At 38.2% G+C, this 14,790-nt stretch overlaps 2 protein-coding genes across 4 annotated transcripts; one reads left to right on the forward strand and one right to left on the reverse strand.

Annotated features, from left to right (window-relative positions):
• Positions 1-351: 351 nt before the first annotated feature.
• Positions 352-11,025, reverse strand: LOC109108815 (telomere repeats-binding bouquet formation protein 1-like). Of its 3 annotated transcripts, XM_019121929.2 has the most exons (22): positions 10,865-11,025; positions 10,668-10,744; positions 10,146-10,256; positions 9,902-10,030; positions 9,660-9,788; positions 9,463-9,523; positions 8,629-8,726; positions 8,360-8,488; positions 8,130-8,282; positions 7,919-8,050; positions 7,374-7,499; positions 6,934-7,049; positions 5,813-6,028; positions 5,405-5,685; positions 4,981-5,045; positions 4,737-4,832; positions 4,316-4,576; positions 3,845-3,886; positions 2,383-2,424; positions 1,928-1,998; positions 1,431-1,598; positions 352-707 (listed from the first exon to the last, which is right to left on the reverse strand). In XM_019121929.2, exons 2-22 carry the CDS (start codon positions 10,672-10,674, stop codon positions 660-662), a joined length of 2,481 nt encoding a protein of 826 aa, XP_018977474.2. In that variant the 5' UTR covers positions 10,675-10,744; positions 10,865-11,025; the 3' UTR covers positions 352-659. The 3 variants fall into 3 exon arrangements, with proteins under 3 accessions (XP_018977474.2, XP_042600378.1, XP_018977477.2); XM_042744444.1 differs by lacking the exon at positions 7,374-7,499; XM_019121932.2 differs by lacking the exon at positions 4,316-4,576.
• Positions 11,026-11,186: 161 nt separating this feature from the next.
• On the forward strand, positions 11,187-14,760 carry LOC109108816 (pyruvate dehydrogenase [acetyl-transferring]-phosphatase 2, mitochondrial-like). Its single transcript, XM_019121933.2, has 2 exons — positions 11,187-11,282; positions 11,798-14,760. The coding sequence occupies exon 2, from the start codon at positions 11,842-11,844 to the stop codon at positions 13,423-13,425; it is 1,584 nt and encodes a 527-aa protein (XP_018977478.2). The 5' UTR covers positions 11,187-11,282; positions 11,798-11,841; the 3' UTR covers positions 13,426-14,760.
• The last annotated feature ends 30 nt before the right edge of the window (positions 14,761-14,790 follow it).

Below are 14,790 nucleotides of genomic sequence, written 5' to 3' on the forward strand. Positions count from 1 at the left end.
TTCCTGGAAAGATAACACGTACCATCTCCCTCAGTTTTCTCAGTGAAGCTTCTGAGGAGAGGGGCAACATTCTTTCCAGAGAAAAGGGGTCTCATGGGACGTTTTTTTTTTTTTTTTTTTAGGTTAACTTTCTGGCTCTTTTCCCAATAAACTTTGGCTTTATTATAAACAAACATCTTTCAACTGAGTATTCTGTGCTGAACATGTAGGAAAGTTTTTGATGAAATTTTAAGCTGCTTCCATTTGTTGGAATCTCAAGGAAATACCATGCCTCATTATCCTTTTATAACAGAGCTTTGTGTTCTTCAGCCATAAGAGGAATGAATTTAGATGACATAGCTCTAGGAAATCTACTGTTGCACAAGTAAACTTTATTCAAATATACATACAGTATGGACTCCCATGCAAATAAAGTGGATTTGACAGAAAACAAATAAACAGGTAACTGATACCCATATCTTACGTTGGCGAGAAAATATAACAACATTCAAAAATAAATATTTTTTTCTTTTTTCTTTAGTGCAAATGAAGTTATTTTCTAACAAATCACCTTGTTGTACAGAAAAATAAGAGCAAAACTCTAAAATCCGTGAACAAAAATATACAATACATAACTGAACAAATAGTGATGGCTGAAAATTAGTTCAACTGGTGATGTTTTATTTGTCTCCTGCCCCAGACAGGTCCACACCCCGTGCTTTGGCTTTCTGTCAGTAAAAAGAGAGAAAACGCAATCAAGATTCTGGACGAGCAGTACTGGGGAAATGAAACAGGAAGCAAAAATATGATATGTGCTCTTCTTTCACAATACAGGATAGATCGCACGCCACAGCCAAGAAGGCACTGGCACGGCACAATAACTATAATATAAAGGTCTCTAGATTTCATCGAGCCATATCATGTTTGTCATGTTTTTATTTTGAACTGAGAAAGACAACCAGAAGAACAGATCGTGTTATGCAACAGTGTGACGGCCACAATCCAAAGAGGCCACAGTTTCTTTAGCATTTCCTCTTAGTGAGATCATTTTTTCACTGGGAGTCTAATATTGGTTTGTTTAATCATTACTATTCACTTTCAATCAGTACATGGAGCACCTCATAAAAAAATGTCTTTTCACCACAAAAAAATACACTACTGTTCAAAGGTTCGGGGTCAGTAAGATTTTTTTAATGATCTGTTATGCTTAGCAAGTCTGCATTTATTTGATCAGAAATACAGTAAAAAGAGTTAATGACTTGTTTTCTATATTAATTTGATTATTAAATTGTGAAATTTAGCACTCCTCCAATTTCTCACCACTGAAATGTAAAGCATAGAGTGATTTTGATGTAAAATATTAAGTGAACGTTTTGACAGCCTTTGTTAAATTTACACACAAGTTACAGTATTCAGAAAACTGATGTTCATCACTGTTGGTCATGTCATACCTGCATGTGTTGGAACTTCTTGGCCAGGTCTACATTGGTGCGTCCGGGCTGGAAGGGGTACGTCCAGAGGATGGAGTTCCAGGAATGGCCAAACCTCTTCACACCAATTTTGAGGTACTGCAACTCATCAGCAGAAAAGTTCTGCCTCTCTCTGTGTCTACCTGAAGACTAAAGCAGAAAACCCTCACGAATTCACACATTTAGATAAAAATGGGGACTAAAGAATATATGAATTATGCTTATGAGTGCACAAATATGAACGGTTCATAGTAAGTTTATCTTTAAAGTCGATGTGAATTGTTTCAGAGGAAGAGCAAGTTAATGGATTTTACATTTGCATTTTCTTTGATTATGCTCAGAATGTAATAAACCTGGACATTGGATGACTGCATGTGCAATTAAAATAAAAAAAAAATATAGGGTGTTCCAGGTTCAATGCAAGTTAAGTTAGTGTGAAATCATGGTATATAATTCATCTAATACTAACAGTACCATACATTTTTTGGGAGACACTCTTCTGAAGTTTTCTTGGGACGGCTGTGATCCATGTTCTTTTTTATGCCTTGGGCTGAGAGAAAATGAAAAGAGAGGAAAATAGAGGAAATGGAATTAATGAACCAAACCATACAAAATGTGTCCCTGCTGGTAACAGCAATACAAATGGAGAGACTTGCACAGGCAGCAGGGAGGTTTATTGATCTTTAGAATGATTTAGTGGGCAGTCTGTGAAACTGCACACACAGTACTGAACCCTGTACTAGTATCCTACTGAACAAATACACACTGTTCTTTAGCAGGACTACAGCAGAACATTCCTCTCAGCATGAACAACATTCTTATAACCTGGTTCTTTGCATGCATACACAGCTTTTATCAAATGTATGGTGTAGTTTACAGATGTTTATTGTGGCACAGACATTATGAATGTTAAGGGAAAGAACACTTCTCTTACTGTATATTTCTCTCAGTCTTCTCAGGGGTGTGAGCCTAACACCTGGAGAGAGAAACGCAGAATTACAGAGCATGGCACTAAAAATACCATGTCAAAATATCCTGTTGTTAAAGATAAAAGAGGCTTTTAGATATTTCTATGCTATAACTTGGACATAATACATCATAAAATTGCATTTCAATTCCACAGACCATTTGTCACATACTGTTTGTATATGTAACAGAGTTCATATAAAATAGAACATAAACAGATCATCATACTTTGTATGTCATTTTAAATTTCCAACACTTTCCAAATATACATTGTTGCTTTGGATTGAAGCATTTGCTAAAGGAATAAATGTAAATCATGAGGGTGTGTTTGCTCATATACAGTACAATACAGTCACATTGTTCCACCAACTCTTGGAAAAAACAAAAACCTTTGTGTGTGCATGTATGGATGCAAATGCAGTATGTGAACGTGTGTATTGGTAGACTGGTCTTGTTAAAGTGAAACAGTGTGTGTGCTTGTGTCTGGACATATCCTCGGTCCTAATGACTTTGTTGTGGGGTAGAGAACAGACTAGTCTCCATAGCAGCAGGTCAATAACTAGAGGTCAGGACCCACAACTATAATCTAGTCTTTCTCTAATACACACATACACACACCAATCTATCATTTACTCTTTTCATCCAGGCATTAAGATATCTATAAAGTAATAAAATACAAGTTAATAATAATAATAATACAAAATAATTATATTTTACAGTTGAAATGAAATAAAACCTCATCAAAAATGTAAATTATCCATTAAGAGCATCATAGAGTTATTCTTCATTCTGTTTGGTCAATTGCAGCACTGAGCAGTAATATATAAAGGCTGCTAAACTATAAATTGCTACTTTTACATTAGTACCAAGTAGAATTGCTTATTAGTGCCATATTTTGAGTAATAAAAATGTAAAGTAAAAATCTTATAATTGGCCTGATCACCCTTTCCAGATTTGATTATGGATAATGACTGGATGACACTGCATTACCCTTTACTTGACAGTTATATTGAGAACATCTCTACAAAGTTTAGTAAGTCTTGAGGTTACAGGGAAAAAGCCACATCGGAACAACTGAACAGCACTCAGAGACCACAACTCGGCAAAAGAGGGAATGGAATGAGTGAGACTGAGGGGAAAAAGGAGGACAAAAGGAAAAAAACTGAGCACAAAGATAGAAAGAAATTTCAGCAACATAGACAAAAGTCAAAAGCACAGATGAGTGTTGTGTTACATAACTACCTTATTCAATAATACAACCTGGCTCTTTGCATGCATATGCACCGTTTATCAAATGTATGGGGCAGTTTGTAGATGTTTATAGTGGCACAGACTTTATGAATGTTACCTCCCCCCTCACCTCTAAACCGAAATACATCTGAGAGCTACCGTTCTCTTTTGTCCTGAAAAGCAAAGAACATTTGTCTTACTGTGTATTTCTCTCGGCCTTCTCAGGGGTGTGAGACTAACACCTGGAGAAAGAAACAGAAAATTAGAGAACAGGAAACAAGCACCAAATGCACTAAAATTGCAAATATATCATGTGAAGATTTGTATACTTCTATGCAATAACTGAGACATAACATATCATTAAATTGCATCTCGATTCTACAGACCATTTGTCACATACTGTTTGTATTCGAATCATCTATCTGAACAGTTTGTATAAAATAGAATGTAAAAGGATCAGACTTTATGTTATTTTAAATTCCCAACGCTCTCCCAACATGCATTGTTACTTTGGATGAAAGCATCTGCTAAATGAATAAATGTAAATCATGAGGGTGTGCTTGGTTCTCCAGGCCTTGTTCTATCAAAGCAACTTTCTAAACATTTGAGGTCGGAGCAATTCTTCAACACTCCCAAAGACATTGTGAAAGACTGTGGACGCCGTCTCTTACATCTGTCTGATGTTTGGTGACTCAGCCTGTGTTTTTCCCTCTTGCTCCTCTCTGTATCCTCACTAGTGCTCTTTCTGTTTTTGTCGTGTGTGTGGATGTGAGTGTGTGTTAGAGTGAGGCTAGTCCTCTTTAACTGCTGGCTTCTCCTAAATCGATCCTCAGCCTCTCGTAGCACCAAGTGAAAGTCACACTGAAACCTGCAGCTACGCAACACAGCACCAAATGAACGACTGTCCATCTCATTCATATGTTTCACACAACCTGAGAAGTGGAAAAGGTGCATGTGTGCACATGGCAGCATGGAGAAAAAGAACATGCAAGAGAAAAAGAACAATGAGAGTACTGAAAAAACAGAAAGTGACAATATTGCTTTTATTATCTAATGTGTTGTTTGTTGGTGTGTATTTATATAGACACACACCTGCACAGCGTAGACCCCTGGGTTTAGAAGCAGAGGGCGGCTTCAGAAACCTGTTAATTTCTCTGTCTAACAGCTCAGAGCACAGAGACATCTCATCTGAAAACAACAGCACAAATTCATGATCTAAAACTTCAAATGAACAGCAAAGACCTTGATTACTAATACATATTTTGTAGGTGAAGAGAAATCAAAGGGTTTTCTGTGACTTAGCACAAAGCGAGCGTGATGTTTTAGTATGATTTACCATCAGAGCGAGAGTGTGTGCACTTGGATCTCTTCATGGGATCAGGATGTCTGAAAATATCTGGGCTGAAACCCAAGAAATATAAAACGGAGAGAGAAATGTCACTCCCTCGAGGGGAAAAATTTACTGACTCTGTCTTGAAAAGTCATTGACATGAAATGAATTATGTGTATCTGGATTTAATGTGAACATTTTAATCTTGAATAAAACAACTAGGTATGAGAAGAGCAAGAATAACTCCAGCTCATACTATCACATTTTCTTCCAACAAAAAATCTATTAAAATTTTCTGTCCAGAAGTGTACAATATATTTTTGAAAGATATTCATTTGAACTTTTTTTTTCACCAAATGACATGTATTTTAACAGTGTGTTTATCTATCAAACCGTAAAAGCAAAACATTCATTTATGATTAATGTTTACCCCTGTGTATCTCTGCTGCCCCCTACTGGCGTGCTGCAGTGCTCTAGAAGTTTGTTGCCATCATCATCTGAGTCTAGATTCATCATCTTTAATCTCTTTGCCACTCTTTCAGACTGCATTTTCCTCTCCATGTCTCTCTTTTTCACATCTCCCTCCTGGTTGTCACTCTTCTCATTCTCTCTCATTAGTACATGTTCTCTCTCGTTGACCTTTTCGGAGCTAGGGTCTTTGAAGTGAGTGACTAGGGCAGGATTCAAACACTCTTCAGTGCTGACACACTGCTACTTACAAACACAAAACTAACAATTAACACAAACATACTCTGTTGTTGAAACGGCTGTAAACCGATGCAGAATGCTTAACATTTACACATTACTATCTACTAATGTGTTTACATTTCATTCTCACCGAGTTCTCTTTGTTGTATGTTATTTCTTTTGTGATTGGTCGTTCTAGAGTTCCTGCAGGGGTTGTGTGTAGCTCCCCACATACTCGATGGTAACCTTTGACCTTTCGCATCACTGAACCCTCCCACCATGCCTCATTACATTCCACAGATGAGGCTGACCTCTGATTGCTGCTCTGCTGGATTTCAGTGTCTTTTTCCCACAGTTTCACACCAATCTGAAAATCGAAATACAAAATTAGACTAATAAAGGTAAGAGGAAGAATTTATTCACAGCACACTCTTCCTTTTCCATGAAATGCAAGCATGCTTGACTTAGAGATTAAAAATCACCACAGGATTGTGGACTTTAAAATACTCACATGCTTTTTCTATGGTGTGTTACCACATAATTTTTTTTTTAAAAGACTTCAGGTATTATGTACTAAATAACATAAGAATGCTCTTGGAATTATTAAAGAATAAAAAAAAAAGAACTTGAACTCAAAAACACTAAAATCTCTGTCTCATGCATGTTATAACATGACTTGGTGAAATATATAGGAACCAAGGGTGCTTTCACACTTGGTTCGCTTGCCTGGTCCGAACCCGAATTCAATTGCTCCCCCCTCCCCCTGCCCCTGCTGGACCGCTTTCATATGATTTTATTTGGGTTTGGGTTTTATATATTTATGTTTTAGAACAACCGTTTTGTTTCCAAAGCTTCAGTACATAACGGCACTTACGTCTGTCTTACGAATGTATTGCAAATGCTCTAAAGAATGCTAAAGGTGAACAGTAATGAGCCATACAGCTCACTGCTTGCAGCGTGTCAATCACGCTCGTAAGGAAAGTGAGTGAAACACATCTTTATCAAATAATACATAATTAATACTGGTTCACTTCCACAATTTGGTACAACTGCGACTGCGTTCACATCAGCAGCAAACCATACTGTACCCCAGACCACCCATTTTTAGGGGACTCGGTTACGGTTCACGGGTGTGCACCCGAGTTCAGAAGACAACGTTCACATCATCCAAACGAACCGAACTCTGATGTCAATCGAACCTGGGTGCGCACCAAAAGCGCTAGTGTGAAAACACCCTAAAATATCATAATATACTTTCACAACCAGAAAAACCTTTTTCTCCAGGAGCTGAATTCTCTGGAGAATTTCTCCAGCAGACCGCCAGTGACTCTCCATGTCACTCTCCTCCTGTAGATCCATAGTTGGCATGCCTGTGCCTAGTGATTCAGCTGGGTGGAGAAGTAAAATAAATCTCAAATCCTCACGCACCCAAGGTGTCAGTTTAATAGAAGCAGGACATTAAAAGAAGAGTGTGGTTACTAAGTGCTGTGATGTGGTGCACCTAAAATTAATAGCATATAGACTAGTACTCTCCTGAATAAATCTTTTCATTAAATTTTTTTTTTTTTGCATTTTTATATCAAGAAAAAATTTGTCACTACTTATTGCACTGTGAACTTTGTTTCCTGCTAAATACTCTTTTGCAATAATTTCTGCATGCTACTACAACCATATAGTGTGAATATATACAAATATAAAAATACGTAACTCACTGATTCTCTTGCAGGTGTGCAGTACGAACATGGCTGCCTTTCTAACCTCTTCATCACTAGCTTCAGTGAGCAGTGAAATCATAATAGACAAACCTCCTGCCGACAGCAACTGAGACTGATGCTCTACTGCACAGACAGGGAACAGGCTAATTACAATAATATACAAGATATGCATTTCCCAAAGGAAACACAAGTGCTTGAAAGGCAGCAAAATAGTGTGAGGTTATTTACACTTGCACTGTAAAACAATGTGGTGAAACTTATGTAAGAAAGAAGACCAATTGGAACTCAAATACAAGTACAAAAATGCTCATTTTAATTTAGTATATTATTTTAAATCTCTTTAAACATCACATTTATTAAATTATCTACAATACAAAATTTTAATGGGACCTGTAGCTTAAGTGCATTGGGCTAAATAGCAAAAAATCAACGAGAATGATAAATAAATAAGTAGCAGGAATTTGAATCTAGAACTTACTTACTTACTTACTCATCTGTAGTGCAAATGTCATTTTACTACCATCTGGTACCCTCACACTCACCACAGGCATCAGTGAGGTGTCCAATCATCAAAACCACAGCGAGCTGGTCTTGTGGGACAAGGTTTGGGCTGGACAACAGACACAACAGCCCTGGAATGACCCTCAACTTTGATAAAGAAGATACCAACTGCTCTGAAACAGGAAGACAAAAGAAATGGAGAATCCAACACAACCAAGTAGTTCTCTTGGGGTGTGTGAGCATGTGTCTTACCATTGTTAGAGATGCAGGCAGAGAGTGTTTTAGTGATTACTGTAGCCATCTTACAAGCAGGAGCACTGTGTGCCGACTGAGACAACACTCTGGTAAGACTGTCTGAGAGTGAATCCAGGCCTCCCACTGACACGAAATACTCCTGAGCACAAGCTGAAAAGCACATATTTACATGAGAGCACACAATGTTGCATTATATGTTAGTTTGTTCTGATGTTGTTTGTGCTCACGATTGTTTGCAACAGTCATGCCAATGAATGAGCATATAGGCTGAGCCAGCTCTGCCCTGGGCAATGCCACTTCCTGCAGCCAGGTCTTCACCAGGGGAAACACATACATGCATGCATTCTGATTCTCCTCTGTCAAAAACAATGCATTGGACTGTTTATTTGCATGTGTGGAAATACAAATGTGTCTCTCAATCTCATTCTGAACAAATGTTTAGTTTGGGTTTAGTGATGGTAAAGGGGTAGAGAAGGGATGGAGAACATAACCATACCATTTTGAGGGTTGTTGACAGAGCCACAGAGAGCACTAGACACAGTGGCCCACAACTGCAGCTGCTCTTGAGATGCGTTAGGATCTGGAAAACTATGCCTGAAAAGTGGCATAAGAAGGAAAAAATACTGAAATCTGGTTCTGTTGAGCACCGGGGGATTGTTTAAGTAAATTTCCAGATGTGGATTTTTGTGATTCACTTCAACAAAACACCAGACAGAGAGTGAATTGTTCCCCTTCCGCACCAAGTAGGGGAGCATATTATGTTTTGTCTGGAAATGTTTTCATTTATCCAGGATATTGTCTGTGGTAGGTTTTACCAGAAAATTCTATTTCAGTTTTTCTACTTCAAAATCTCATGTTTAATTCAATACTTGATGAAATTTACTAGCATTTTTTTGAGAGAAATGTGCTTTTCAGTGTGTCGTTCCAAACCAGTATGACTTTCTGTCTTCTGTGGAACACAGAATTTATTTTTCAAAATGTTATTTTTTGGCAATACAATGAAAGTCGTTGAGGTCCAATATTGGCCAAAAAGTTTTTATTATATGGAGAAAAACAGTTTAAACATTCTTAAGAAATATTACACCAAAGAAAAAAGTCATACAGAACAGCTAATGACACAATTTTCTGTTTTTGGCTAAACAATCCTTTTAAGCAAAGAGCCAGTAATTCCCATTGAAGAATAATTTAGAAAATATATTTTCTCCATAAAACAGATTATGTGATCTATTAACTAAAAACTGTAGTCTATCCCTTACAGCCTTGTTTTAAAGAATATAAATAAAGGCAGACAACTACGCATACCTGAACAAACTGAACTGAATGTGTGTACCTGAACAAATTGAGCAAGGTTTCGATACACCTGGAGGTCTTAGCGAGAGTCTGTCCAGATCCTGGAACAGAAAACATACATACTGTACACCAATTGTTTGTGAATTGTCAACCTGTTCTTCCCCCACAAACTCTGCAAAACCACAGTATCAGCACAGGAATGGTCTCACTGGACTTAAGTTTTATGGTGAACCTTACTGTTGTTGGCAACCAATACAGACAGCATGTACACCGCTACTCTTTTTTCCGTCAGAGGCATTTTCTGTTCCAGATGCTGCGCTAAGTCACGAAACGTCTCCTCTCTGCACAGCGACTGCTTACAGCTCTCTGCACAGACAGAATACGTATATAGTCAAAAGTTACATTTCAAATATGAACTATTTAACAACACAATTATAAAACATACACACATGCATGTATAATGTAAACTGCATACACACCATGTAATTCAGCCAAGGATGCAAGTGTAAACAGAGCAGTCTCTTTAACCTGAGAGAAAGCGCTGGACTTTGACAGGTTATAGATGAAGGAAATTCCTCCAATCTCTCTAAAGAACTCCACATACTGACCTATACACAAAGAAAAATCATTAATGAAGACAATCAAAAGGGTCATTAAAGCTAAATATTTTTAAGTTTGTATGAGACTGTGTCAAATGAGCATGTTCTGAGCTGTAAATCAGACCGTTCTGTTTGCAGATTGAGATGATAGTTAGAAGAGCTTGTTTCTGTGATCCAGGCCATTTCATCTGATATTTCAGACATTCCAGTAACAGACGCAAATCTGTCTTGGTAGCTGAAAACGTGAAGACTGTTAGCTAAATCCTTGAGCTTGGAAAGCAAAATATGCACTTGGATCTGTACAACAGATGTGTATTGTGCAATAAAACACAATACTATATTAATACATTTTATGTTTCCACTTAAGACCAGGTAGATTTGAACAGAACACAAACCAGAGAAGGTGAAGGACTTTAACGTTACTAGAAACTGAAATGACGTCATGATAACGGTCGTCATTAAAAACTGTTTACAGTTCAGTTTTGCACATCTCAAAGTTTCAAGATATATAAAGATGCTTAAGAAAATTGTCATGTTAGAACATTTTCAATGTTATAAATGAAGTTTTATCTGTTTTTATACAGTCTATGAGTTTTATGTGGTTTCCAAAAATAAACTACACATTCTGTTACGATAAAATGCTCACCTTCCATTTTTTATTTTTGTAAGATACTCATAAAACCATCCTTTCCACCAACACTATATCCAGAGTGTCACTATATCCTGCAAAAAAAGATAACGTATATTGTTATAATATGGCAACGTTACATAAACTGTCAGCAAATACCGTTAACAACTATCATCAAATATTTCTTCAACTTCGCCGAACGCAGCAATATTTACCTTCCCGACTTAATTTGGTTAGCTTACGTTATATCCACGACCCAAACCTAATTTTTCACAAAAGAAATTTAAAAAATTGTCGAAGAGGCCAGAATCATTGACACGAAAGACCAACGACATTTCAACGGAAGAGCTTCATAATCCCGCTTCGGAACGTGCCGCTTTTTTTAATCACGTGACGTAAGCATATTATGGAAAGACGGCATAGTTAATGAAATAAATTAATTAGTTATTAAGTCATTTATATTATTTAATTTTTAATCTGTGTGTATAATATAATATAAATTATTTAATTACTAATTAATTGCGATTATATTGGGTACACACGGCACTGTAGGGGGCGCTCTGAGCTCATTGTTTGCAACCTGCTACGATGGAAGTGAAAAGCAGAAGAAGATCATTCAGCGAGCAGGACCAGGTATGTGTCTGTTTGACTCAGCATTTACTTATATTAAAGCTGCTCTTTGAAGGAAATTATTATATAGATAATTCCAGAATATGTGTTCAGTTACACAAATTAGTAGAGAAACATCAGTAAATATTAAAAGTAACCATTACATTCGCCAATTATCACGAAAGCCATGTTAGCTTGTAAAGCTAGCACGTTTTACACTACAACTGCGAAGTAAACAGTGTTTATACGAATATTGATTTTATGTCTTCCCTGACAGATACGAGAAAGCCTTGATGTTGTATTTATTACATTGCGAAGACGGCTAGATTTATACTTTGAAGATTTTGCATCGTTTATGAGTTCATAACACTATGTAATTTTAACATTTAGTAAGTGTTATTGGTTATATCACTGACGTGAGGCGGGTAAACATAACTATTTCTGCAGCTTTTAATCGGCACAATGTCCATTTTCTGTGTTTAGATCAATTTAAGACTGCCTGTTATTAAATATTGTGATTTCACGTTGTGTTTTCCCAGATGCTGGAGTTGTAGACTGCTTTGATCACTGCATCCAGGCAGTAATGTCTGGCTATTTGCTTTCAAGGCTACTCCTTTACACTGGTGGAAGACATCTGACCAGTTTCTTTGCACCCAGCCACTATGTTTTACCTGATACACGGTGTAGAACCTGCCCGCTCCCTTCTCAAGCCCGGAGCTTCTCCTCCCGTCGTGGTCGATCAGATGGAAGCTCAGGACAAGAAGGAGAAAACACACTGCGTGCTCCAAGAGGTGAAATGGACTTCCAGCTGAGCCGGCTGCAGATCAATGCAGTTCTGTGCGCTAATGAGCAATCCGTTCGTATTCCAGAGTTTGATGGCCGTGGTGGTCCCAGTCCAGTGCTTAGGTTTGAAAGCAACCAGCTTTCAGCCAACACTCCGCTAGAGGACCGACGCACCAGCGCCAGCTGCCTCCAGACCCGTGGCATGCTTTTTGGTGTGTTCGATGGACACGGCGGACATGCATGTGCTCAAGCGGTCAGCGAGCGTCTGCCTTATTACATAGCTGTATCGATGATGTCAGAGTCCGTCCTGGAGGATCTAGAGGCCGCCATGGAGACCTTGCGACCCGTGCCGCCCATTCTACAATGGTACAAGCACCATAATGACTACAACTACAGGGAATCAGCAGCCCTCTATGTCGAACATTTGCGTGTTTACTGGCAGGAGCTTCTGGCGAGTGAAGAACACGGTGACGGTATGCGTCCGGCAGATGCTCTCATCTATGCGTTCCAGCGACTGGACACGGATCTTTCTCTTGAGGCACAGGTGCCACTCGCAAATGACCTGATGCGGAACACGGCCATCCAGGCCGCCTTCGCTGGCTGCACGGCTTGTGTGGCTTACGTTGGACCAGAAGGTGTGCATGTTGCAAATGCAGGAGACTGCCGGGCGGTTTTGGGCGTCCAGGAGCATGATGGGAGCTGGAGTGCTTTGCCGCTCACACAAGACCACAACGCTGCCAATGTAGCCGAGGTGGAGCGGGTATTTCGGCAGCACCCGGCTCGTGAACGGCAAACCATAATCGTAGACGACAGGCTGCTCGGGGTCCTGATGCCATTGCGTGCGTTTGGAGACGTTCGATTCAAATGGAGTCGTGAGCTCCAGCAGAGTGTTCTAGAGAACGGAGATTCTGATTTAGAAGCACTGAATCTTTATCAATACGCTCCACCTAATTATCTCACCCCACCTTATTTAGAGGCCACACCAGAAGTCACCTACCACCGACTTCGACCGCAGGACCGGTTTTTGATTTTGGCCTCTGATGGCCTCTGGGATGAGATGACCAATGATGAGGCGGTGAGGCTTGTGTCGGAACATCTGACTGGTATTCATCTGCAAGCTCCGGTTTCAGCCAGCAAGCTCAATTTGGGACAAATGCACCAGCTGTTGCTGCGGCGACGGGCCAGAGCAACACCCGCTTTGGATTTGAATGGAGCCACGCATTTAATTCGTCATGCACTGGGCACAAATGAGTATGGAGAGATGGACCAGGAGAGACTGGCAACCATGCTGGCTCTGCCAAGCGATTTAGCACGCATGTACCGAGATGACATCACTGTCACCGTGATTTATTTTAACCCAAACTTTAGCAAAACTACTAACTAATAAAGAACAACATTTTAAAGGTTTATATTTCAAATTATATTTGAAGGATTGTTTTCAGCTGTGAATTTTTCAATGCTTTTTTTTAAATGATTTTCTTGTTCCTTACTGTCTTTTATATTGTTGTGTACACTTAAAAATGCCTACAGCTGACTTTAATTTGAGTTCGCAAGAGATGCTTGCATTTCGTTTAGGAAAATTGAATGCAAACAAATAAATGGGTAGAATTCATAATGGGTCACTCACTTTAAATGTTTTTTTTGTGGGTTACAAATGTGAAGTCTTATTCTGTTCATGTAGTTCCGTCAGCAGCAGATACAGCTAACATGCAAATCAAAAAGCACATCTATAATTAAGTCCAGTTATTTCAGCTTCTTGCAAATACTTTGCACCTTTTACATCTCTGGTGGATATAGAACTGTTCTTGTGCTTTGGCCGTTTTGTTAATATAGTTAATGTCTACATGTCTTTCATCATAGTTACTGTATATTGGGTTTGTCTAGGATCTGTAGTCATCTGAGTGTATTTTTTTTACATCACTAGGATTAGAATAATGATAAAGATTCTACTTCTAATTTATTCTGTATATGTTCCATAAGACCTACATTTTACTTGCATTAAATTTAAGTTGTTGTGCAGCCTGAAGTTTCCATGAATTTAGCACTTTAGGTTTTTTTTTTCTGCTGAACGTTATTTGTTTCTCTGCTTGTGCAATGAATTTTCATTTTGCACTTTGTAGTGACTGCAGGTGTGTCAAACTACTACAGTGAGCCACAACCAAATTCTTATCAATGGTTGAACTGATATTATTTGCAGTGCAAAGTATGAAGGTCATCGGTACCAGTTTTATTAAAGGCTGTATTAAATGTTAAGTTTAACATTAACGTTATATAAACTTGCAAGTACAATTTAAAATAATTTAGCTTTATCAAAACTGCCTGTTCTGTATGTGGATTTATGTTTCCTAATAGTAAATAATGTTTTCCTTTTTACATTTCTGTTATTTGTGTCTATATTGTTACTATTTGTTCTAGTCTAATGTGAGTGACAAACCTCAAAAAATCTCTTTTGGAAATTTGGGAACAAGATAGCATATTTTCACTGCAGAATTTTACATTTTGTCTTCGTATTTTTATGATGTCCATTATAATCTGTCTCTTTGGTTATTAAAAGACGTTTAATACAAATGATCTTAATCTGCTGATATTTCAGAATGGCATAAAGAAAGAAGCAACAGACAATTTTAAGTCACATTGTAGTCTCTGAACATGGAAATGTTATGACTTCCTATAAAAACAACAAGGTTCTTAAATAAAATTATGCAAACTTACCTCAAAAGGATTCATATCAATTTCTATCCCTGATCTG

This window comes from Cyprinus carpio, chromosome B18 (genome assembly GCF_018340385.1).
Source record: "Cyprinus carpio isolate SPL01 chromosome B18, ASM1834038v1, whole genome shotgun sequence".
Lineage (NCBI taxonomy): Eukaryota > Metazoa > Chordata > Actinopteri > Cypriniformes > Cyprinidae > Cyprinus > Cyprinus carpio.